The sequence below is a fragment of the Ruditapes philippinarum genome, unplaced genomic scaffold, assembly GCF_026571515.1.
Source record: "Ruditapes philippinarum isolate M1 unplaced genomic scaffold, ASM2657151v2 ctg623_1_1_1_1, whole genome shotgun sequence".
Classification (NCBI taxonomy): domain Eukaryota; kingdom Metazoa; phylum Mollusca; class Bivalvia; order Venerida; family Veneridae; genus Ruditapes; species Ruditapes philippinarum.
In genome coordinates, this window is record NW_026856414.1 from 117,967 (window position 1) to 145,962 (window position 27,996).

General features: G+C 31.6%; 1 protein-coding gene across 5 annotated transcripts; it reads left to right on the forward strand.

The window, feature by feature from the left end:
• The first annotated feature begins 899 nt into the window (after positions 1-899).
• LOC132746432 (lysosomal protective protein-like) lies at positions 900-27,988 on the forward strand. Of its 5 annotated transcripts, none has more exons than XM_060735562.1 (14): positions 900-1,002; positions 11,115-11,280; positions 11,723-11,834; positions 14,214-14,264; positions 14,622-14,708; positions 15,884-16,131; positions 16,715-16,814; positions 17,500-17,670; positions 18,204-18,230; positions 20,970-21,118; positions 22,591-22,666; positions 23,432-23,518; positions 24,172-24,276; positions 25,005-27,988. In XM_060735562.1, the coding sequence occupies exons 1-14, from the start codon at positions 960-962 to the stop codon at positions 25,077-25,079; spliced, it is 1,497 nt and encodes a 498-aa protein (XP_060591545.1). In that variant the 5' UTR covers positions 900-959; the 3' UTR covers positions 25,080-27,988. The 5 variants fall into 5 exon arrangements, with proteins under 5 accessions (XP_060591545.1, XP_060591547.1, XP_060591549.1 ...); XM_060735566.1 differs by having other exon boundaries at positions 957-1,095; XM_060735567.1 differs by lacking the exon at positions 900-1,002 and adding an exon at positions 6,374-6,409.
• The last annotated feature ends 8 nt before the right edge of the window (positions 27,989-27,996 follow it).

The window sequence follows — 27,996 nt, forward strand, 5'->3', positions numbered from 1 at the left end:
GCAGTAGTTTTGTGTTCGCTCCAAAATACAAGGGAAAATGCCAACATTTCAGTGTTAGGCTCTTTTATTTTAAGCAGTGATTTAAGCATCTGACAATCTCACAGGGCTTGGCCTTCACTAGAGAGTTGAAAATATAAAAGTCCACAGTGCAGAGCCCGCATAGCTTAATTGGTTAGAGTGCGAGACTTGTAATCTCCACATTGTGGGTTCGATTACCGGGCTGGCCATCTAAAATTAATAATCAGTCTTTTGGATGAGACTTTTAATCGAGGTCCTGTGTATGCGTGCTTAAACACTTGGCATGCTAAAGAACCAGAAGAAGCTTCTGGAATTGGGGCATCTTTCTGTATCTGTAATTGCATTATCCTCCAAAAAATAATATGACTGATACTTTTCTGGAGGACTCGCCCATATGGGCAACCGGTGGTGAGTATAAATAATCGCAAATACACCCACACACACACATTTAGTGGGGAGAATGGGCAATGGTCACACTTACTGTTGCATCTATGTATTATAAATTTCCTTCTTCAGATAATCTTTGTACTTAAATGAAAAGAAAATTGTAAAGGCCATTGCATTAAATCAACATGAATATGGAACATATAATTTCCATCAAAAAGGTATTGTTTGAACATGAAAAGTTCTATAAAGGTACTTTATTTACACAGAGTACTGATCCAAAATTCTCTATACAACTTTTCATCAACGGGGTCATATAATGTCATATTCACTCAAAATAAAGCCAACTCAGTACTGATTATTTTTCTGTTAATGAACAACCTTAGTAATCATCACAGAGACACGTAAAAGTTACATTTTTGTACTTTGTGATTCAGAAAATGTTCTAATTGAACATGTGGTATGCTTCAAGTACTTTGATACTGATTACCTCCCTTTAGTAGTCACATGGCCTGATAAAGTCACATGACCATGCCGGTACACCACTACTGTGTCACATGACCAAACTGTTACAAAAGCGACAAAAGGAAGAGGCTGAGAGTAAGTAGTTTAAGTGGTTTGTTGTTATTATTGTGAATTTGTAGGAGTTTTGTTGAATTGGTTTCAGATAGATTTAGTGAATCGTTGACAAAGGTAAGAAATATTTTATCAATGCATGGAGAGCTTATAAGTTTCTAAACAAAATAATGCAAGTTCTCAAGTTCTTTGATTTAGAGATAGCAAATTAATATATCATTTTTTGTATTTTTTGAAATTTTCTTCTTGCTTAAAGGGACTCCACTGTGGTTTTTGGCATGACTCTTGTCTGGAATTATTTTTCCGGAATTGTGTACAATTTGATGTGTAGGTCTACTTAAAAATCTAATTAGCTGGACCATAGAGTCTACTGAAGTTTCAATATTTCCACTGCAAGACCAACTGATTTTACATAGATGTCAGAATTTGCAGAGGGCGACTATTGTCTATAAAATAAAAAGTCCTGGCACACAATTTTTTGGGCTAAACACTCTGAAACTGATATGTTTTTAAATTGTAAATTTTTCATTTTTGATTTATGTTAAGGTTTCAAATTTTATGTTCTCAGGTTTTTTTTTAACTTAGTGGAGTCCCTAAATAGAAATTCAACCTGAAAAAAAAATCTGATGCACTGATTGGGGATAATGAAACCCGATACCTCTAGATTACCAATAAGGTGCATGGATACTCCTTGAGATTTCTACAGGGTAACTCAACACCAAGGATGTTTGTGACATGCTAGAAGTACACCCAAATTGCACTTAATCATTGTCATCAATACATTTTAAAACTGATTTTCATTGAAGTTACATACGTTTAAAATCCCAAGGCACTGATAGGGGGATAAAATTTAAACATTTTTTTGTTTCCAAGGAGTAGCTAGGCAGTTACTCAACCATCTTGCTTAAGGAATATAGCAAGCAAGGAAATAGACTGTACCTTAATAACAAACTTGATTGCTTTTAGTACACAAAAATCTCTATTTTCAAGTCTTTCAATTAAGGTACACTATACTTTTGTGTGGTTTTAGTTAATTAATGTGTACTTGAATTTAAAATAAAGATAACATTTGATCAAGTTGTGATTATGTAGCACAAAGTTGGTGTTTAAATGTTTTAAAGAATTTTAAATGTAATGTATGCAGTAAAAGAGACCAAAATGTTTGAAGTAAATAATGAAGAATCTTAGTTCTAAATTTTGTACATGATTTTTCTATACATAATTATATTGTAACATGAAATAACTTGTCAGAAGAGTTTGATAAATTATGAAATATCAAGGTTTAATCATTCAGTCATGTGTATCACAAAGTACATGTACACACAGACACTTGGAGTATAGACTCCGCCCTTCTCTGCCCCTGAATATAAAAAACTAAAAGTATTATCTATTACAAGAATTAGTTTTAAATTTTTGCTTATATTAGAATGAGACGGTTAAGTGTCTAACACGTGAACAAGTTTGAATAGAATTTCATAACGTTTTAAAAAAGTCAATTTTTTACCAACGCTTCAATTTCCTGAAATTATGATATTTTAGAGACTTTTTTAAACAATGTTAAAATAGCGAAAAACAAGTTTTATGTTCAAGACATGTGACCAGGTAGTAATAGTTACATGCAAAAATATTTTGACGTACGGTTTGCACGATAAAGGTAGACATGGTGAATACAAGTGCTGATCACGCACATAACCCCAAGTGTCTGTGCATGTACATAAGAACTCATTGACATAATTGCTCAAGGTAGCCCGGGGTTCTATGATATCACGGTACTTAACGTTTATCGGAAAATATTTAAATATAAATATCATAAGTGAGTGAGATTTTTCTTCCATCTTTTAATTGAACCTTTTCCAGAATTGTTTGTCAAAAAATTATTTCAAAAGAACCAATAAAAATAACATTTTTTAGAATAGTTTGAATGTCTGCCATTTTGGGTAACTTCAGAGGAGGTTACTACGGTATCAAGGTAATCCCCCAAAAAAGTAAGTATGGAAGGATAGAAGTGTCAAAACTTTCAAGTTAAGTTGTGAAAAACTTCCAACAGTTAACTTGCTATAAAATTAAAACTATATGAACAGACTATATGTCAGTATATGTGTTTATAACATATTTTAATTGACTGTGTAAAAACCATTAAGGAAAATGGTAGTCAAATATGAAGATTTTATAAAATAGTTTTCTTGTCACAAATACATTCATTATTCACCTAATTAAATTTATTTGCAGATGAAAATGAATCTAGTGTGCAAGTTTTACAAATATTAGCATCATCATGTGTTGACTTTACTAGCAGTCACAGAAAATTTATATACCTTGATATCATAGAACCCTTGATATCATAGGAACCAAGTATACATGCGTCTACATAGTTTGCATTAGGTTATATAATAGATTCATTGTATTGATACAAAACAACTTTGCTTTTTAAAGATAAATTTTCTATAATAAAGCATTAGGAAGTAAATAACTAGATTCTCATCTAAATTTTGGGGAAAAATGGGACAGGTGTGTGGGTTTCTCAATATGTTTCTATACATAAGAAGGGCAAACAAATTGGTTGTTTAAAATTACATAGAATAAAATCAATGTTTGATTTGATTGACTGATACATGTAGTTATGTTTTGTTGCACCCTTCATAATCTTGTCATTAAACAAATTAGCAATTTTGCATTGAAGATTCAAACATCTTCCTGTGTATAAACAAGTAATCTAAATCTCCTTGATGATAAGAATATTCATTAAACATTTTTTTACTAAAATTCATATTTTTTTATAATTCTGAGTGAGTTATGTTCTAGTGCTGGCAAGGCTGTAGCTCAGTCAGTTGAGTGTTATATGGTATTCTGAGGGTGCCTGGTTCTAGTGCTGGCCAGGCTGTAGTTCAGTCAATTGAGTGTTATATAATTGAGTGTTATATGGTATTCTGCGGGTGCATGGTTCTAGTGCTGGCCAGGCTGTAGTTCAGTCAGTTGATTGTTATATAATTGAGTGTTATATTGTATTCTGCGGGTGCATGGTTCTAGTGTTGGCAAGGCTGTAGTTCAGTCAGTTGAGTGTTATATGGTATTCTGAGGGTGCCTGGTTCTAGTGCTGGCCAGGCTGTAGTTCAGTCAATTGAGTGTTATATAATTGAGTGTTATATGGTATTCTGCGGGTGCATGGTTGTAGTGCTGGCAAGGCTGTAGCTCAGTCAGTCGAGTGTTATATGGTATTCTGAGGGTGCTTGGTTCTAGTGCTGGCCAGGCTGTAGTTCAGTCAGTTGAGTGTTATATGGTATTCTGAGGGTGCCTGGTTCTAGTGCTGGCAAGGCTGTAGTTCAGTCAGTTGAGTGTTATATGGTATTCTGAGGGTGCTTGGTTCTAGTGCTGGCAAGGCTGTAGTTCAGTTGAGTGATCATGGTATTCTGAGGGTGCCTGGTTCTAGTGCTGGCAAGGCTGTAGTTTAGACAGTTGAGTGATATATGGTATTCTGAGGGTGCCTGGTTCTAGTGCTGGCAAGGCTGTAGTTCAGTCAGTTGAGTGTTATATGGTATTCTAAGGTTGCTGGATTCTATTGCTGGCCAGGCTGTAGTCTGGTAAGGCTGCTAAATTTCCCTTACCCTGTGATTTAATTTATCCAAGAATTTTGAGTTTAGTGTAAATTGAAATAATCAGAATAATAAAAGATAATCTTGTGTTTCAGTATTCCTCTTACCAATCCTGTAGTTTATGTTACTAATTAAAGTGGCTGCAGAAAACCTGAAAATACCTTATTAATATTATTGGTAACTCTGATACATGTATTTACAGTGACACTCACTGTTTTCTTAACATGATAAAAATGTATATAATTATACATGTGTATATTTAATTGTTCTCTACAGCAGGTTGCAATTTATTAATTTATAGTTCATTATTTGAAAGGAAAACTGCTGGTTTGATGCTGCTTTACTTATTTTATTAATTGCAGAAGTTTTTATCTTAGTATATTTCATGCTATCTATTGAAGTAACAACCTTAATAGTTCATGATAAATACAAAGTCAATTAGTGTATTTAAAAGCTTCTAGATTTATAAAACGTACAAGGAAGTGAACACTCTATTGATTTTCGACTACTTCTTCTTATAAATAATATATATTATAAAAAGACAACTTTTAAGATCATCTGACAGCAAAAATTATCACAATTAACGGCACAGCGCTTTATGCTTTCAGTGTTCAATCTAGAGCGCGCCATTGCGCCATTGACCCCCTGAAAAGGCCGCCGGCGCAAAAAAAAATCAACTGTGGGCCCGACGGGCGCACTCATAGAAAATGCCCTAAATGACATTAGAATGCTTTCTTAAACCTGATTAAGTACATAAAAGAAGTTTCTTGTGAATAATATTAATAACTGAAGTTTGTATTGAAAAACAAGGGCATGTTGGTAAGATAGTTTACCGCACTCGGTAACCCATTTAAAACCTTTATCGCTACGCTCTCTCGGTCCGCGTCTGTAAATACTATGTAGACTTGTTCTTTGTACCGTAACTATTACTTATACTTTTGAGTCACAGTTTTTTATAAGCAAAACAAATCGTCACAGATAATCCAATACGTGCGTGTAGTTATAGTTTTTTCACGGTCAAAACAAATAAATATGTAATAACCCCCCAAAGGAAAAAAATATAAAGTGCGAGTTAATTATAGAGAAGTGTGCATAAATTATTACGAACACGCCTCCATCCAATTAAAAAAGTCTTAAAGATGGAGCAATCAAACACGATTGGCTAGGGAGTGTCTGACAATTAAGTAAATTAACTTTGATTGGTCTTTGGCTGGTCGGCGCTAAAACATTGTGCATATCATTAATCAACACAGACATCTTAAGCGTGATGTAAGAACTGCTGCCCTGACAAAAGATCAAAGGTACCGGTATGTCAATATACAGTGTCTTAGCACCTGTTGACACTTTGTTTTTCTCTTGGATATATTGAGAAGGGTAAATGTTTTTAGCGACTATTGTAAGTTTATATTCTTCATAAACAAAGCTAATTTCAAAATATGATTTTCCTTTATATATTCGGCGCTGATTAAAAAACTGAACATTATTATCAAATATCCCTGGTGACATTAAAATAAGATTAATACTTTTCTTTGAACATTATGTCATCGCGTTTCTTTTCCAATCAGTTCTTAAAATTGAGTCTGTATCAACGCTAATGTCATTTTTTTTAGTTGAGTTGTTTTGGAATTTTGCAACCGTTTTTGGTCTAAATATGGTACGTGAACAAGTAACTTAAAAGATACAATACCTTATTTGAATTTGATGTTCATTTTAAGTGTGGGCCCCCTTTTTTCTCAAATGACCCCCTTTTGAAAAGTTTATGGGCCCGAAGGGCCCCCTGGGAATTTGTTCTAGATTGAACACTGTGCTTTCTTGTTAATTTGAGGAATAGGAAAAGCTCGGTATGTAACCATTTGCTTACACTTGATGTAACAAGGTGTCAAAAACTGTTATATTTGGAATATTGTGTAAAATAGGTGAGAAAATGAATTTTAGAATGGTTTAATGTTGCTTTCTGCACAATAATTTTAAGAAGAATTAATTTCTTATTTTATAGATGAATTATGTACATCATATACATGTATAATTGAAACATGACCAATGAGAATTAAATATTAAACATTAAATGTCTTCAAAAATATGTTTTGCTCTCATCATATAAAATATTATAAATCACTTTTATATTAGTATTTGAATACATATTGTTTGTTCATATAAAATGTCATCCTAAAATAGACAATGGTCATAAGATACATGTATATAAGCAATGAGAATATCCTCAATAAAGACCACTTTGGTCAAGTCCCATCCATTGGTGGTCTTAGTAGAAGGTTTTTACTGTATTAGGAATACCTTGTACACTATGCCAGGCATCTCGGATATTCCTACAATATTAAAGGTACCTAGAACATTCATTCAGGGGCACCTAGGATATCCTTCACTTTTAGGGGCACCTAGGACATTCTTGCACTATTGGGGGCACCTTGGACATTTCTTCAATATTAGGGGCACCTAGGATATTCCTACACTGTAAGGGGCACCTAGGATATTCCTACACTATAAGGGGCACCTAGGATATACCTACACTATAAGGGGCACCTAGGATATTCCTACACTGTAAGGGGCACCTAGGATATTCCTACACTATAAGGGACACATAGGATATTCCTGCACTATTAGGGGATATTCCTGCACTATTAGGGACACCTAGGATATTCCTACACTATTAGGGGCACCTAGAATATTCCTACACTATTGGGTGCACCTAGGACATTTCTTCATTATTAGGGGAACCTAGGATATTCATGCACTATAAGGGGCACCTAGGATATTCCTTCACTATTTGGGACACCTAGGATATTCCAGCACTACAAGGGGCACCTAGGAAATTGCCACACTATTAGAGGCACCTAGGACATTTCTTCACTATTAGGGGAACCTAGGATATTCCTGCACTACAAGGGGCGCCTAGGATACTCCTGCACTGTAAGGGGATATTCCTGCACTATTAGGGACATCTAGAATATTCCTACACTGAAAGGGGCATATCGGACATTTCTACACTATAAGGGGCACCTAGGATATTCCTACACTAGTAGGAAATGGCTTGTTGATAATTAATTGTAATTACATTTAAGTAAAAACAAATCAATTCCTTTTGGCCAAAAGCATAAAAAAGCAGGTCGTCTCAGGATATCTGCCCAATTCTTAAAATATCTTACTGATAACAATTTCATTATTGTAGTTTTTATTTTAATATGAGGAAAAAGGTTCATATGTGTGTCAGATCCTGGTTCCTTCTATAATAAGAAACAGGATATATAAGATACTATAGTTGACTGCATAACTATGTGACTATTTATTATAAATACTAGAAAGATTAGGAGAATCTATCAATTTAGTGGTTACACTGTCTTAACTTACAGGTAAGAAAGTTTTCTCTAAAATGAAAATGACTTATTAAATTATTTGCCTTGCAGACTTGGGCTGTAAATGCATCCTGATGGAAAAAGATTTGGCCTTTTAATGTTGTTTTGAAATATTAATGATTTTCTTGCAGCCCAGATCTTTTTTCTTTAGTCTATATAATTGCTGCTGATTTTGTATAATGGACCTGAGTCTTACTTTAATTTTTTTAACTGTATATTGTTAATTTAATGGATTTTAAACTGAGGTGTCATCTGTATGAAATAAGGTTCTGGTGGTACATGTAAGGCATTATTTCTGTTGATGTTAAAGTAAGTAAAGTATACTCTGCCCATCTCTGAGTAAAATATTTTTATGCAAAAATTTATTGAAATCTATAAAATTCTTACAGAATATGTTTAATTTAAATAAAAGAAAGTGCAAAATGTATGGGAATCTGTGATTCTTATAACCGGGTCTAGTACAGTATATGTACCTGATTTAAAGCATGTTATATATACTTTATGTGAAGTCAGAACATGTTTATTTTATATTTACAAAAAGACTGAGTAGCAATTATCAATATTTTCAAATGTCAAATTTAAGCCTAGTGTATCTTTTAGGAGTGTTTTATTTTTCATAGAAATCAGATGTACAGTTGTTTACTTGACAGATGACATGACGAGATATAACATGACGAGATATAACATGGCGAGATATAACATGACGAGATATAACACGACAGTAGATTACATGACGTATAATATGTAGCAGCTTCTTCCGGCTTGCATCATTCTGTACACTTGAAAAATGTTGATATTGTTATCATGTAGGTCAACAGGTCAGAATATTGTAGTAATAGTAGTAAATAACTTTACCACTTTCTAATTATTTAGAGCATCAGTCTTTTTATTTAAATTGCAGGTTTTATTTAGTATTAATGATACATGTATGTTTGTGAAATATGAACTTTACCACTAATTCCTGCTCTGATTTGGGTAATTGAATTGTCCTATTTTAGATAAAGATAATGCAAAACTCGAAATATCAATTTTTCTTATGATATCTAATCCTGGGATGATACTGGGATTACAAACAAAGTTGTACAATTACAACTTGGTAAATCTATCAATGTAATGATAAAACATTGGTCACTCTGTTGTGGACACTACATGTAGTCATCGCAGCAATTCATGAAGCTATAAGGGTTTGTTTGTAAGATGGACAAAAAATCCACACATTGGGCAAGTTCGGGATAACATCTTCTGGGCTTGTATGTTGTTTTCTGAAGAAATTTCATCATTAACAGTCCTATGCATTTATATGCACATAAAATGCACCAAAAGTCTCCATTTAATAAATTATGCAAATTTATTTGTTTTAATCTGGAGAAGCCCCCACCTCAACCCATATAAATAGGAGGGGTAGCAATGCTTTTCTTTTATTTCCCTTATGCACCCCAAACTGTAAATTTCTGGATCATTTTCTTGATTGGTAAAGACTTAAAACTTTAAAACAATGAATGCTATATTTAATGCACAATATTTGATAAACAGATAAACTTTATTACACTAAGTATGTTCCCTATCATGTGTGCAGAAATCACATTTAAAATATATATTTGTTATGCATGAATAATTTGAGATTTGAGAGATGATGTTAAATGAATTAAATTTGTATTATTCCTGTATAACATATTAGAATTACAAGTCTTCAGATCAGGAAGAATTTTATTTTTCTTCCTACTTCATGTTCGACATAACGTTTAATGCTCTACAAATTTCAAGTAGCATTTTTTTATGTGTCAAGTAGAAATATGAAATATCATGTTATTTTTGTTATTAAAAGTCTTTGTACAGACTGAGTAAGCAATATCTTTCCTTATTGTTGTAGTTGTTTTTCTTGTTTTTTGTTTTGTTTATTTTTGTAGCTTTTGTTTCTTTTTTCCTGTTTGTTTGATTTTTGGCCAGGGCTTTGAGAAGGTTAAACAACAGTTTGTACTTTGCAAAAATGATGCTAATAATTGGAATTCTTTCTTTTATTAGAAACATGAAACATTTAGTATCATTTCAGTGTACATATACTTATAGTGTGAATAGGAAAATGTTTTAAGAATTAATGCTTAGAAAAAAAGAAGAAAAAATACATTAAATTTTGTTGACTACCTACTGACACAAGTTTTAGGGGAAGAAAAAACACATACACTGGAGCCGCGATATAGCGCTCATGTTGGGGTCCATGATCTCAAGACAGAGTTGTAACGAGTAACTTTTTATAACGCTCATTGTGTAATTATAGCGAAAATATCGCATTACCCCACCCACCGCCGAAACATATAACGCTTGTTAGTGGAAATGATTGTTTACTTACCTTCCAATGGATATCAGTCAAAGCTTTTTTATATATTATTATTAATTATTTTGTAAAGCATTACTGAATATCTTTAATATAAACATGAAATTTACGAATTAAAAATATAAACCACGAATGTACAATTGTTTATAAATTTCCAGTAAAACAGCGATGTTAACGTGTGTTATGTGTGGTCATGAAAATTGATACCTAGTGGATGGGACTAAATTAATCGTCTTTCCTGCTGTCTCTTGTGAAAAAATCAGTCATCCTCAACAACTTTTTTGCCGATAGATCGAAAGTAATTGCTTTTTAAAATTAATTGTATGCTTGGGTGATTAACTTAACTCTTCGGTGTTTGCATGTTTTAGCTAACAGTTTGATACCTGACTGAAGAGCAGATTAACGCTTACCTGTGTATGAATTCACACCTTCTTATCATGAGTGATGTAATTATGACTGTTTATTGCACTCGACTGACACATTGAACAAGCGTTATAGTGGATAAGGTGCGGTATTGATATACATGAAAAAAAAAATATAATCGGCGAAAAATACGATTTTTTTGGGGGGAGCCAAGGCATATGAGCGTTCTACTGAGATTAGCGCTATACCGAAGAGCGCTATATCGCGGCTCCAGTGTACATTGTTTGTGTGCGCGCGCATCTGGCAGTGGTTAGCATACTGGAACAGTGGCAATCTAGAGATCCGTTGTTTGTGTCCCGACTGCAGTGTGCTGATTTTTTGTGTGTGATTTTTGTCTGTGTGTTGTATGTATAAAATATATTTCAAATAAGCAATGATGAATCAAAACTTTATACATGTATCATTTTATCTTATTTTTTTCAGAGATGATTAGATACACAATTCTAACTTTACTCCTGGCGTTCCCATGTTTATTTGCGGCCCCACAAGCAGACCTTGTGGTGTCACTGCCAGGATTGACTAAACAGTTACCATGGAAACAGTACTCCGGTTACCTGAAAGCTTCTGGCACCAAAAAACTCCATTACTGGTAAGATGATGATATCAACATTATTGTTTTATTGTTCTTTCCATTCTGACACCACCAGCTGTATAGAGTTGAAGTCTTGAAAAATGAAATGAAATAGCCTTAGGTATGATATATTTTAAGACTTAAGCTCTATACATGGTACCATACTTCTACAATATTTATTCAGTTTTACATAATAGTTTGCTTGGAATTGTTATGTGGTTCTATGACAGTACTTTCATCTTTCAATTGAAAGTAACTTAAATTAAGGAAACAACTTCACAACATGTTGTTCACTGTGCTAAGATCAGATTATAGTTCAGAGCAGTTTGGCACAATTCTGTTTAGCTAAGTTACTATTATAAAGAATTTGCCCCACAATTAGGGCTTCAACTTTTACATACATCAGCATTTTCTACTATTATCTTATTGTAAGTTATTTAAATCGTTGCTATGGTTTCAGGTTTTTAGAGTCAGCTAATAAACCAGCTACAGATCCTCTTGTATTGTGGATGAATGGAGGACCAGGTTGTAGTTCTGATCTAGGTCTTCTAACAGAACATGGACCTTTTAGGGTATGTATATTTTATTAATTTTTATACAGCTATTTAATATTTTTTGCTGCCAGTACTAGGTGATTCCATTTCGATATAATATCCTGAAATTAAAGTTTTTGTGTAAGTAATGCTTCAGAATGCTGCATTGAAATTGGTAAGATATCACATACCTGTGCAGCTTTTGCGACTCCTTTAAAATGGTATTGTATTGTCGTGCATATATTTTGATGTGAAGTCATATATATAGTGTTAAGACGTCGCTGTTAGCGTTAAACTATAGTGTCAATGAAAAATGATTTTTTTTCTCTTCAAACGGTCTTTATTTTTGATATGTGATAAATAGAATATTAAATTTGTGTAAGTTCATTACAAAATTTAAACTTACTCATTAAATAAAATAATATTATGCCTGCCAGAGCCTTGCATAATATAATAATAAAATCAGTATTAAACTTACTCATTTAATGTTACCCCACTAAATTAATGTAATGAACTCATCCTGCTATGATTCTGGATCTGACCATTATAATTTAAAGGGACATCAACATCAAATGTTTCTAAACTGTGTAGTCTTCAATATAGAACCTGGTCAGACCATATAATTGCCTGTCTTATAATGACTAGCACCATAAACTGTCATGTAAATTACAGCTGTGCTAGTAGAATATTAAGTTGGTTTCAACCAATGAAATGCTTGCATTTTAAAATTGTTTGACCATAGGGCTTGATTGACCAAATTTTCTACTGACCGTATCAGTTAGATTCATATCAGTCATTATTTGTCAAGTACAGCCACAGCAAATGACGTATTTTACAAAAAACAAAAATACATAACAACATACACACCTCAAAATAAACGGCTGTAGTCGAGAGAAAATGATGAAATTTTATTTTAGTAACACATCTGGTTGTGACAATCAATTATTTTCTCACATGATCAACCAACCTTTATTTCACATGATCAGTGTTCTCTCAATTAGGGTTATATCAGTTAATCTTATGTAAGATAATTATGTACATCATATGACACAGGTGAGTTTGTTAAGGAGAGAAACTTGAGATGTCCTAACAAAGTTTACCTAGGTAGTTGCTTAAACCTTAAATACATTGCTGAATTTCTGGTTACTGGTGACAAAAGCTGTTTACTTTATGTTGCAGCATTACAAAAGGTAGAAAAAAACACCAATATATCCATAGGTAGTAAAATGCCAATGTATCCATAGGTAGTTAAACCTTATGTATCCATAGGTAGTAAAATGCCAATGTATCCATAGGTAGTAAAAAACCTTATGTATCCATAGGTAGTAAAATGCCAATGTATCCATAGGTAGTAAAATGCCAATGTATCCATAGGTAGTAAAACCATAATGTATCCATAGGTAGTAAAACCATAATGTATCCATAGGTAGTAAAACCATAATGTATCCATAGGTAGTAAAATGCCAATGTATCCATAGGGAGTAAAACCTTAATGTACCCATAGGTAGTAAAATGCCAATGTATCCATAGGTACTAAAATGCCAATGTATCCATAGATAGTAAAATGCCAATGTATCCAAAGGTAGTAAAATGCCAATATATCCATAGGTAGTAAAATGCCAATATATCCATAGGTAGTAAAATGCCAATGAATCCATAGGTAGTTAAATGCCAATGTATCCATAGTTAGAAAATGCCAATGTTTCCATAGGTAGTTAAATGCCAATGTATCCATAGATAGTAAAATGCCAATGTATCCATAGGTAGTAAAATGCCAATGTTTCCATATATAGTAAAATGCCAATGTATCCATAGGTAGTAAAATGCCAATGTATCCATAGGTAGTAAAATGCCAATGTATCCATAGGTAGTAAAATGCCAATGTATCCATAGGTGGTAAAATGCCAATGTATCCATAAATAGTAAAATGCCAATGTATCCATAGGTAGTAAAATGCCAATGTATCCATAGGCAGTAAAATGCCAATGTATCCATAGGTAGTAAAATGCCAATGTATCCATAGGTAGTAAAACCTTAATGTATCCATTGGTAGTAAAACAACAATGTATAAATAGTAAGTAAAACAGTTTAACACTGATTATCCATAATTCAGTAGTAAAACACCAAATTATTCATGATGGGTAGTGAAACACTGGTGTGTTCATAAGTAGTAAAACACTTATGTATCCATAGGTAGTTTAACACCATTGTATCCATATGTAGGTAGTAAAGCATTAAGGTATCCATTAAGTAGTTAAACACCAATGTATCCTTAGGTAGCAAAACACTAATATGTATTCCTAGGTAGTAAAACACCAAAGTATCCATGTTGGGTAGTAAAGCAATAATGTAGTCATAGGTAGTAAAACACTAGTATAAACATGTTGTCAACGGAAACATATCTTTTTATTTTTTCAGATAGCAAAGGATGGATCTGGTGTAACAATTAACAAATACAGCTGGAATAATGTAAGTTATATTTTCTTTACAAAAAATATAACAAGAACAAAAAGCCCTTATGAAAAGAAATGATTCATTGAATTCATATCCTAGACTATATAACAATGTTCATTATATTTACTGTTATAAAATTTTTAAACAATTTGAAATTTGTTACTTCTTAACAATATCTAAATTTCAAATCATTCGAGCTTATTCTTCAGATTGTTAAAATTGAACAATTATTATGTGTGGTATATTCAATACAAAGCAAGACAATATGTTTTCAGTGTATTAGTTTTAATGTATAACTAGATACAATGCACATTTAAATGAAATTAATTCTAATCATTATATCTCATTTTTGTTCCAATCTTTTTTTTTCAGGTAGCTAACATGTTATACTTAGAGGCCCCAGCAGGGGTAGGCTACTCGTATTCTGATGATAAAAATTATACCACTGATGATGATCAGGTAATGGTTAGGAAAAAATATGAGCCACGTCACGACAAAACCAACATAGTGTGTCTGCGACCAGCATGGATCCAGACCAGCCTGCGCATCCGCGCAGTCTGATCAGGATCCATGCTGTTCGCTTACCAACCCTATTACAAGTAGAGAAACTGATAGCAACCAGCATGGATCCTGATCAGACTGCGGGGATGCACAGGCTGGTCTGGATCCATGCTGGTCGCAAACGCACTATGTTGGTTTTGTCGTGACGCGGCTCATATATATTTGATATGAGTGCAAAGTAATGTATGGTTTGGGTGTAATATAAGTAGCTATACACCAATGATGGCTGGTATGCCTAGGTGATTCATTTTGACATAAATTTTGACAATAAACTATTCAGTGCAAGAAAACTTAATATTTCTGTTTCAATCCTAGTATGTTAATAGAAAATAAAAAATATGCTGAAATACATTCGGCAGAGAAATAATCTTTATAACAAACCAACAGTCAGTACAGTTCTAAATTCTAAATATTTCAATAAACAAACTATGGTTTCTGGAGTGTTGTTTTTGTTATATTTTGGAATTGATGTAAAAAGCCTCCGGGGATATCAACAATTTATTGTCGCTATAGTAATTTATAACATTTCCCCAGCAAAAGATATGATGCTGGTATAATTAGCCCTCCGTCTGATATTCACCTGTTTTTGACAGATATTTATTTGCTATTTCCAAACATTTAATGAGTTCTTTAACACACCCGTATTTCCTGGTAATATATTATGTTTTCTAGGCCTAGATGATAAGAAATTATCAAAACAAGTGTGTAATATTTTCCTGCCATTACACTGCATTTCAAGGGAAGCAACTTCCAATTTTTTACCTAATTTGTTTATCATAATTTGTCTCTCTTTACTGTGGTGTGCATTTGAATGTAGAAAAATTCACTCCTACAGTAGTTAACATGTATTTTTTGTTGGATTCCAAAAAAAAATATGTCATTTTAGTTAAATAAAAAAAATAAGTGAAATATTTTCTTTCATATTTTTAAGAATGTATTTATATATTAAGATTATAAATCATCGACTACCGGAGGTAAATGACGCTAAGATACAAAATTATTTAAAAGTCTGTAATCTTTGCCTTTGTACAAAACTTTTCACTCTGTAAATCAATGTATTATGTTTTTATCAGGTTGCCAGTGACAATTTCCTCGCTCTTCAAGACTTCTTCTCAAAGTTCCCCGAATACGCTAACCATGATTTTTACGTGACTGGTGAAAGTTACGGTGGTATTTATGTACCCACGTTGTCCAGCCGGTTTGTTGATGCAAAAGCTGCCAACTTTAAAGGAATGGTGATCGGGAACGGAATATCAAACTTTGATACAAATGATAATTCCCTGTTGTATTTTGGATACTATCATGGGCTTCTTGATGACACGTAAGGGGCTTTAATTATTTTAACAGACATTTTGCTGACTTTTTAGCTTGTTTATTTGAAGAATAGGACTCAAACTGGCATTGCCATCACACTTATGTTTTTTTGTATGCAAGTTAGTATCTTCAAAACTACTGCCAGGAATGGGTTGAAGCTTCACACTTATTTGAAAGTGTAATAGGAGGTCACTTTTAAAGGGCCATAACTCTAACATGGATTTTGTCAGAATATTATGGCCCTTTTTTAACTAAGAAAATTCTACATTATCCAGGCTATTTTTTTTAGTATCAAGCATTGAATCAAGTGGAGCAGTGCTGTCGTTCCAACATCTCTTGTTTTGGTACTGATATCATATAAAGAAAATGGTTGAGACTTTAAGATCCTAGGGAATGGCAGATACCTATTTATCAGGCCACTTCTTACATAATTTGAATTTTGCTTTTTTACTTAATTAAAATAAATTATGAATGAATAAGTGTATTATTAATTCCAGCATATTTATGATAGAAGGTAGACATAATTGTTTCTTGATAGATATAAATATTTTATCTGTAAATATATTATTTTTTGTTTATTTTTTCAACAGTTTATGGAATAAGATGTTGAATGCATGTTGTCCAGGGGAGTCAGGGAGACGATGTCATTTTGTCAATGGTTATCTTGACGATGATAAGTGCTCAGATATTGTAAGTGTTTTACATTTTAATATATGTATATCAGTTACATAAAATCAGGATAGATTACAAGTTGTACTATTATAGGCATAAGTAATTAGACTGTTAGATATTCATTATATTTGTTTGAATTAACATTATACAGTTTTTAAAGAAAACCTTTGAGCAATAAAAATCTTTGACCATGCATGCCATTATATTTTGAATAACTGAATTGTTCCCAAAATGGGGTATCTGTCTCAGAAGTGCCTCCGAGAAAAAATAATTCTGTAAAAATCAACTATTCAATGATGTTAATACCTGCTTATTTACTGTGGCTAAGTATGAAACATGTATACAGGAAATGTTGATTTCTTACTGTTTGTATTAGCATAGACCAATAAACCTATTTTAAAGTGTCAAAGTCAACATTATTTAATAAGAGTATAAATAAAATACTGTGTTTTTTATGACATTTAAGAAATTCTTAAGGCAAAACAATATATCTGACAAACATGGATGCGTCCGTTAACATAGTTTTTAATTTTTAATCTACTTTAAATAAATACTTTTAGACTAGTGTCTGTAATATTGTAATGTCAGCAAAAATTGAGGTTTTGTCTATGATATTATATAGAATATTGACCACCAAAAAATGGGTGCAACTTTTGGCAAGGGAGGTAAATATTGTAAAAATTGAGAACTATTTATTATACAGGTTCAGCAAGGATTATCAATCATCTACGACACAGGATTAAACGAATACAACTTGTATGCCAAGTGTGAAGTACCAAAGTTTAAAGGCTACATCTACTCAAATAAATCATTCGTTTACGACCTGCCCAGTTTTGGACACAGAAAACATCCTCACATGATTAAGAAAATAAATGTAAGTATTCCTTGACTTGTTTACAGTTTAGAGACTTGAGTTTAAGAGATTCCTTGACTTGTTTACAGTTTAGAGATTCCTTGACTTGTTTACAGTTTAGAGATTCCTTGTTTACAGTTTAGAGATAAGATTCTGGAACCAGTCTGAGTTTTGCAAGATAACGATTGGACACTGCAAATTGCTTTTGTTAGATAAGCAGCCAATCATATTAAAGCAATACTTGACTGGTTCATTTTTTTTTCATTTTATTTACTCTAAATGTTTACCTGAGGGTAAAATGAAAGTATGGGGAAATTTCAATTCTGAAACATTTTAATTATGATTTGTTGCTTTTTTTCAATATAAATTTTGAATGATTAAAATTCTAAAAACTATCCTTGTTTATTGTGTCTTGAATACAGTCGAAATTTTTCAAAGAATTATTTTTATTACAATACCAATCGCCTTTTTGTATAAGCATTTTAAAGATATTCATAAAGTATGCACTTAAATCACTTCACAAAAGAGTAATAATTAACATTCTTCTATAATAGAGAATTTTTCATCCAACTGATTTAACGGTAAGTTTATATTGGATATATCTGGCATTCTCTACTGATTCTAAAGAAGAAAAAAAATATCTGCGTATTGCAATATGGGTACACTGCTATGTAATATCTACCATTTCCATATTTTTATTTACCCTGTTATAAAAAAAAATCTCTTCTGATTTAAGAGTATATTTTCATTTAAAGCATCAGGAATTTCTCATGAAATCTTTAAATTTCTTGGCACTGCTCATCAGCAGCATGTTAAATATTTTCATGTTAATTACTGCAAATTGTACAGTTTTATATTTTTATAATCTCCCCTTGAAAGTGTGATGTCATGTATGTTTGAAGCCTGTTCTGTATTGAACATATAAACATTCAGTGCTCTGCATGTACTTTGACTTCATGAAATATCTGTATTTTTACATTAAATGTTGATGTTTAGTTTAAGACAATATTGAAGGCTGTACTGGAATGAACAAGTGTTTTGTTAGACACTGCAATCCTATTTCTGCTGCATACAAACAAAAAAAAACATTTACTTCATTTAGCCTATTATTATTTTGAATTTTGGTTCTTTTTTCCACGGTGTACTTGACAAGTTTCATATTAGGCCTTTTTTATTGTTTATTTATGTGATGGTTACCAAGAACAATACAGTCATGTACTTGAATTGATTTATGTGGTTACTACGAACAATACATGTACTTTAATTAATTTATGTGGTTACTAAGAACAATACATGTACTTGAATTGATTTATGTGATTACTAAGAACAATACATGTACTTGAATTAATTTATGTGGTTACCAGGAACAATACCTGTACTTGAATTGATTTATGTGATTACTAAGAACAATACATGTACTTGAATTGATTTATGTGGTTACGAGGAACAATACATACATGTACTTGAATTGATTTATGTGGTTATCAAGAACAATACATGTACTTGAATTGATTTATGTGATTACTAGGAACAATACGTACATGACCTTGAATTGATTTATGTGATTACCAGGAACAATACATGTACTTGAATTGATTTATGTGGTTACTAATAACAATACATGTACTTGAATTGATTCATGTGATTACCAAGAAAAATACATGTACTTGAATTGATTTATGTGGTTACTAAGAAAAATACATGTACTTGAATTGATTTATGTGGTTACTACGAACAATACATGAACTTGGATTGATTTATGTGGTTACCAGGAACAATACATACATGTACTTGAATTGATTAATGTGGTTACTAAGAACAATACATGTACTTGAATTGATTTATGTGATTACCAAGAACAATACATACATGTACTTGAATTGATTTATGTGGTTACTAAGAACAATACATGTACTTGAATTGATTTATGTGATTACCAAGAACAATACTTGTACTTGAATTGATTTATGTGATTATCAAGAATGGTTACCAAGAAAAATACATGTACTTGAATTGATTTATGTGATTACCAAGAACAATACATGTACTTGAATTGATTTATGTGATTACCAAGAACAATACATGTACTTGAATTGATTTATGTGGTTACTAAGAACAATACATGAATTTGGATTGATTTATGTGGTTACCAGGAACAATACATACATGTACTTGAATTGATTTATGTGGTTACTAAGAACAATACATGTACTGGAATTGATTTATGTGATTACCAAGAACAATACTTGTACTTGAATTGATTTATGTGGTTACCAAGAATAATACATGTACTTGAATTGATTTATGTGACTACCAGGAACAATACATGTACTTGAATTGATTTATGTGGTTACTAAGAACAATACATGTACTTGAATTGATTTATGTGGTTACCAGGAACAATACATGTACTTGAATTGATTTATGTGGTTACTAAGAACAATACATGTACTTGAATTGATTTATGTGGTTACCAGGAACAATACATGTACTTGAATTGATTTATGTGATTATCAAGAATGGTTACCAAGAAAAATACATGTACTTGAATTGATTTATGTGATTACCAAGAACAATACTTGTACTTGAATTGATTTATGTGATTACTTAGAACAATACATGAACTTGAATTGATTTATGTGACTGCCAGGAACAATACATGTACTTGAATTGATTAATGTGGTTACCAGGAACAATACATGTACTTGAATTGATTTATGTGATTATCAAGAATGGTTACCAAGAAAAATACATGTACTTGAATTGATTTATGTGATTACCAAGAACAATACTTGTACTTGAATTGATTTATGTGGTTACTTAGAACAATACATGAACTTGAATTGATTTATGTGACTGCCAGGAACAATACATGTACTTGAATTGATTTATGTGGTTACTAAGAACAATACATGTACTTGAATTGATTTATGTGGTTACCAGGAACAATACATGTACTTGAATTGATTTATGTGATTACCAAGAACAATACATACATGTACTTGAATTGATTTATGTGGTTACTAAGAACAATACATGTACTTTAATTGATTTATGTGGTTACCAGGAACAATACATGTACTTGAATTGATTTATGTGATTACCAAGAACAATACATGTACTTGAATTGATTTATGTGATTACCAAGAATGGTTACCAAGAAAAATACATGTACTTAAATTAAGCTGTCCGTTAAATCATGATTTTACATATTATTTTCATTTTACCACACTCCTTTGATGTAAACATGTCTCACGCTTACAAATGCGAAAATACTGCTAAAATAGTTTTTAACAGTTAACATTTTTTCATATTTTTAGGAAATCAAGTTACGTAAGCAGTATGAGAAGTCAGTAAGATTAACTCCCCCTTGTTTAGACTACGGGTATGTGATTAGTTACATGAATACAGGACCAGTAAGGGCAGCTCTACATATCTCACCATTTGCTCAAGACTGGGATGTCTGCAGGTATGTTACTGTTTTATTTTAAATTCTAAGAGATATATTACATATCTCATTCATACATATATTTCTTTTTCTGTTCATAGATATATACATGTGTGTCATATCCCTTTCTAAGAAGTATATTTTATATCCCTTTTTAAGAAATATATTTCATATCCCATTTTAATAGATATATTTCATATTCCATTCTCATAAATATATTTCATATCCCTTTCTAAGAAATATATTTCATGTCCCTTTCTAACAAATATATTTCATGTCCCTTTCTAAGAAATATATTTCATATCCCTTTCTAAGAAATATATTTCATGTCCCTTTCTAAGAAATGTATTTCATATCCCTTTCTAAGAAATATATTTCATATCCCTTTCTAAGAAATATATTTCATATCCCTTTCTAAGAAATATATTTCATGTCCCTTTCTAAGAAATATATTTCATATCCCTTTCTAAGAAATATATTTCATATCCTTTTCAACTCCTTAAAATACATTTCATATCTCCTTCTAAGAGATTAAAGTATGCCACCACTTTCTCACAAACATTTTTTTCAGAAAGCTTAGAATTCTGATATCCTAGCCAGTAGATTTTACTATATATCTGTTTCTGCATTTTCTTTTTTAAATATTTGTATAAATAGTAATATGCTTCCATAGAGAATCAACAAGATAAATCTGTCAATTGGTGTTAGTTACATCAGCATTCATATCAGTATGTTAACTTCCCAGTATCTAAAAGTATTAAATTACTTGACATACAACATATGTTCATTAATCTCAAGATTAGAAAATATGTCAAGGGTCGTAACTCTTTTGCATTTTGGCAAGACTAACAATTTCACCCTTTTGAGGAGTTCTGAATTCCAAACATGACAGTTTCGGAATACACAGTAAGGCTTCAGAAGTTGAACTTGTATCTTTTGCATGAATTGTCTTAAATATTTTAAATACATTTCATGATTATTTTGACTCTCATATTTTATATAAGTATGATTATTTTATGACTATGGTAATTTATAAGTGTGATATTTTTATGACTATGATATTTTTTATGTAAGATATTTTATGACTATACTATGATATTTTAGGACTATAATATTTTAGGACTATGATATTTTTGCCTATGATATTTTATGACTATGATATTTTATGACTATGGTATTTTATAAGTGTGATATTTTTATGACTATAATATTTTGTATGTATGATATTTTATGACTACTATGATATTTTATGACTATAATATTTTATTATTATGATATTTTTGCCTATGATATTTTATGACTAATATATTTCATGACTAGGATATTTCATGACTAGGATATTTTATGACTAAGATATTTTATGACTATGATATTTTTGATAATGATAGTTTTGACTATGATATTTTATGAGTATGATATTTTATGACTATGATATTTTATGATTGTAATATTTTATGACTATGATATTTTATGACTGATATTTCTGTTACCAGTGCTGTGGTTGGTGGAGGATATGTGAGACTGTATAATGATGTTACAATGTTCTACAGGAAAGTCCTTGATGCTGGGGTATGTACACCTTGATATTCTTTGTTAATTGACTTTGAATGCTGAATGCACTGCAGTAATTTCTGTTTGATTTGTTCAAGGTCATTTACATAATAGATAGCCATATTTGGAGCTGGCATGATCAAAGTTAAAATACATTATACAACTGACTTTCTAGACTTGTTGATAGTTTTAGTTTTATCATGACTGTTTCAGAATAGTGGGACTATTTTCTTCTCACCCATACTTCAACGTCAGTGTTAACATAACTGTTACATGAGAGTAACACTTTTGTGAAAGTTTAATATGCAACTTTTTGTACAACGTCACATCAACCACTAACTCCTCACACTTGTCTTTGAGATCACAATAGGAGGTCATTGTTTAAAGGCCCATAACACTGACTTGGATTTTTACTGATTTATGTCCCTTTGAAAATGAATGGCTAAAGTTTGTATGCAGCATCAGTCTTTGAAACTACCAAAAGGTATTCACTTGAAACTGTTTAGGTGTCTTTATCTAATTCAAGATGTCTAATTCCTTTGAAATGGTATTTGACTGAATTATGGTCATATAATTTATGATCTACATGTTGACAGTCTTATTAGTAGTGGCCTAAGTTGACCTGTGCTGAGTTGTTTAAGGATTGATTGGACCTTTTATCGTGACAACATGGTTTCCAGGCTTATGTTAGCCAGGAAAGTGACAGTTCTAGAATAATAAAATTATATAATAATAATGATAAGTAAATATAATGATAATTTTATTGTTGTTGTATATTTATAGAAAAAGGTGTTGGTGTATAATGGTGATGTAGACATGGCGTGTAACTTTCTTGGAGATGAATGGTTTGTGGAAGCTCTCAACTTGCCAGTAAGAGCCTTCATCTTTTATATGAGCCACGTCACGACAAACCCAACATAATGGGTTTGCGACCAGCATGGATCCAGACCAGCCTGCGCATCTACTCTATAACAAATAGAGGAACTGATAGCGAACAGTATGGGTCCTGATCAGACTGCGCGGATGCGCAGGCTGGTCTAAATCCATGCTGGTCGCAAACGCACTATGTTGGTTTTGTCATGACGCGGCTCATATCTTCTTTTTTACTATGATTGTTTATGGTTACATATACATGGCATAATTAAATCCTATGTGTTATTTATTCATTTTAAAGTTAGACAGTTTTTTTGTGAATTTCTTATAAGAAAACAAGTCCTATTCTAGGATATATTAACTTTCCAGCCATTTATAAACATGTATTAGTATCAGTACAAACAGCAAAAACAGAGCAAAGACTTGATTAGGTTAACTTTGTATATTACTTTTCTAGACATACATTTAACATGACTTAATCATTATGCACTTTAGTTTCTGAATAACATGAGTTACTACAAGTAACGCTGCTGTCTTTGTTAATTTGTCTGTCAGTTTAATTATACCAGAAGATAACTGTAAGACATTTCGAGACTGATTTAAAATTATGGAATAGTTTCCTTAAGTTTAAGTTACATTTGTGTTCAAAGGTTGTAACAGAACGTAAACCATGGTATGTAGAAGATAGTACAGGAACAAAACAGGTGGCTGGATTTGTGAAACAGTTCAAACAGTTGACTTTAACCACCATCAGGGTAAGAAAAATTTAGCAGTCTGTACTTCATTTTATAATTAATGCACCAATGCATGTTTTGGTAAATTTGTTTGACCAGTGACAAAAAATATCAAGACAGGCTATGCCAACATGCTGAAAGAAATGAAATTGTTTAAAACAAATGAACTACATTCTGCAGTTGTTGTTAATGATAAACATCAAGTGTCAAACAAGTAAACTTATGACTTCCAGCTACTTCAATCTAAGTAAATTTTGCTAGTTATATAACTTTTTCTCTTTTATTTAAAAGTCATAATAGAATATCATTATACCATTACATTTCTGTTTATTTATTTCATATATTTTCTGCTGATTCAAGTTATCGCTTGTCTGAAAAAAAGTTTGCAACTACCAATACATTGTATGGAATCCTTATTTTAGTCTTGTTTTGGTTGGGTTTTAGGTCACGTCAAAGTAGAGGTCATTTGGCAACTTTCTAGCTTGATCACAGGTGCCCCTCCATGCATATTTCAGACTTGAACTGGCACCCGAGTAGAACCACCAAGCTACTCAGTATTATAAACTGAACAGATGATTACTGACCATCCAAACTCATGATCCGTTTAGTTTTGACTTTCTAAAGTCTTTACCACTAAAGTCTTGACCTGATGTACAAATAATTGAAAAAATAATCATATTCAAGATTAGATAATTTTGAAAACTAATATTAGAATTTGTAACAATATAAACTACGTTATATAATTTCAGGGGGCAGGTCACATGGTACCTCAGGATAAGCCAGTGGCTGCTCTGGAAATGATCAGCTCATTTTTACATGGATAGTGATCCAGTTATCATCCAGTGATCCAGTTATCATCTAGTGATCAAATTATCTTCTAGTGATCCAATAATCATCCAGTGATCCAATTATCATGTAGTGACTATATTATCATCCAGTGATTCAATTATCATCAAATGATCCAATTATCATCTAGTGATTGTATTATCATCCAGTGATCATCCAGTGATCTCTTATTAACTTGCTTTATTGTTGATTTCAATACCACCGCAAAACTTAACGAGAAATTTACATTTCCGGCCATGCTTGTTACTTTATATTTACACTAGTGTAGTATGTATTGTCAGGAATAGAATTCCGTTGCTTTTTAAGTAGATCTCTGGGAACTTTTTTTTCTTAAAGGAACTCCACTGAGGTCCATTGGCCTTAAATAATAAATTTTGAAATTCTTTCTTTAATCAACTGATACTAAACTTAAATGTACATATTTTATTGTAAGTTTTCTTTTTGACAAGTGGGCAAAACAGTGCATTGATATGGTGTAGAGATTTATTAGTTTATACTTTTACACTGATTCCAGTTTGTTTTTTTTACCTTTTTTCCTGCTGAATTTATGTATTTTGTAATTGACTTAATTTAGAACTACCCTTTGCTTATGTGAGGAATTTTTTGTATAAGCAGGTACCTAATGTGAAGCAGGTACATGTAACTGGTCATATTTTAGGCAAGGGTGGGGGTGGTTGTAGTACCCACCGGAGCACGGCATTGAGCCACATTAAATTTACCAGAGCACAGTTCAACCACTACACTGTTCCTGAGTAAAATATCAAGCAGTGTAGCAGTACAAGATGTCTTTACTTTCACGAGGAACTGTTGACTGGTTACATTACATAGTCAGCCTGGTTATATACTGGAGGCATAGACATGTTCATATATCACATATAACATTAAAATTAAAGGTGTAGAATCAGAATTCTTCTTATGACACCAAATATTCAGTAACATAACAAAAACATTAAATATATGATATTTAATAAACAGGTTTTCATTTTATGATTGTTATTGTTTGAGAATATATATGATTCAATATAACTTTTGTTTTTGTTACATGATTATTTTATGATGTTATAATTTGATGTGTTATAGATCTACTGGTTGCTCAATTAGTCACACTTACTGTAGTTAGACATCCTGATACATTAATTAAAGGCCCATTATGCCCCAGAAATACATTTATGTTTTGTTACTCAGAATCTTCTCTTTTTTTGGTTTCTTGTTATAGATTAAAAAAAAAAAACAACAAAAAAAACCTCATTGACCATATTTTGCATGTGTCACTCTTTGGGAATAAGTACAGTTTTAGTGATTTGTGAAACATCTATTTGTTTCTGAGGCATGATGCACCTTTAAATATATGTAATTGTTGTAGATAAATCAAAATATATGGTATTGTTATACAAATTAAGGCAATTTGTCTCAAGTTCATAAATTTTTCATGTAATACACAAATCGAGTAAGAATGTAAATGACTAAGAGCTATTAATATCTTGTCAATTTTCAAGTATATATAACAAATCACAAATGCATGTTTATAAGTTAAATGCAGGAAATGTTGAAATTTGGTGAAATTTTTCCTGTTAAAATATGATGAAATAACCTAATATACCGTGACTTAGATATATGTTGCCTGTATATGATATCTTTGTATATATAGAGTTGAAATCAAAAGTTTTATGTCCGCCATAAACACACCGCAAATCAAACAAATATTATATTATTATTAAGAGGATATTTTTTCGTTTGAGTGAAATATGGAATATATTTTCACGAAACACGATAAAATGCCACATATTTTCACGAGCCGGGACAGCGAGTGAAAATATGTGGCATTTTATCATGTTGAGTGAAAATATATACCATATTTCACGAAAAACGAAAAAATAACCTTTTTATTTAATTTCATTATCAAAGAAAAATGGTTACGAACCCCCTTGCTTGCTACGCAACTGCAATTGTACAGCGCGCAGTAATATAATTATTGTCTTGTTTTGCACGCGATATTTAGCGCTACATTGTGACGTCACGTAAACAACTCTTTAAACGTCTGTACAGCGTTAATGACTGAATTAAAGATATTGGTGTTCGGATTTATTTTCTTAGTTAGACCATTTTCTATCATTCTAGATAGTTTTCAAATCAAAATTCAACAAAAAGTTGTTATTTATTTATCAGATTTTGTAAACAAAATGGCGAAAGAAGTCCCCTAAAATAAATATGAGTTTTGACTCCGCCCACTTTCATATTTATATTTCATATTTATTTTTTACAAATATGAAATATATTTGACTGATATAGCACCATATTTCATGGGTAAAATTAAATAAAATATTATATTTTCAACCAAATATTGAGATATGTGTGTCAATTAAAGCCAAAAAAAAGAATGATTGGTTATTTTTATCATTGTTGTAGCAAATTATTATCTTCAGTGGCACATAGATGTTGTGCTGAAAGTAGCACACTTATTTTTGCATTTGATGTTCACATCTCAAGATTTCCTTATGAAGTCATTACCATTGGATCATTCAAACTTACTGAAATTCTTGAGTCTATATTGTGCCATCAGTGCTTTGATATAGTATAGGTAGACAGTAAGTAATCATCATTGTTTTGTTAATTGTCTGTATCTCTTCATTTTTAGCTTTTATCAGTACATCAATAATTATGTATTGTTACCAAGTCATGGACCCATTGTATATTTATTTTATAACAAGTACCTTAGGGTTACATGTAGGCTTTAAAGATAGGAATAATTTCCAAAATTTTGTAGCAAATATAGTTATAGAATTTGCAATAATTATGTTTTATTTTTTTGCATTCCAAAGCTTGTTTCTAGATGTCATTATAGATATACATGTATATATAGTTTAAATAAAATATTTTGTTGTAAGAATTATGTTT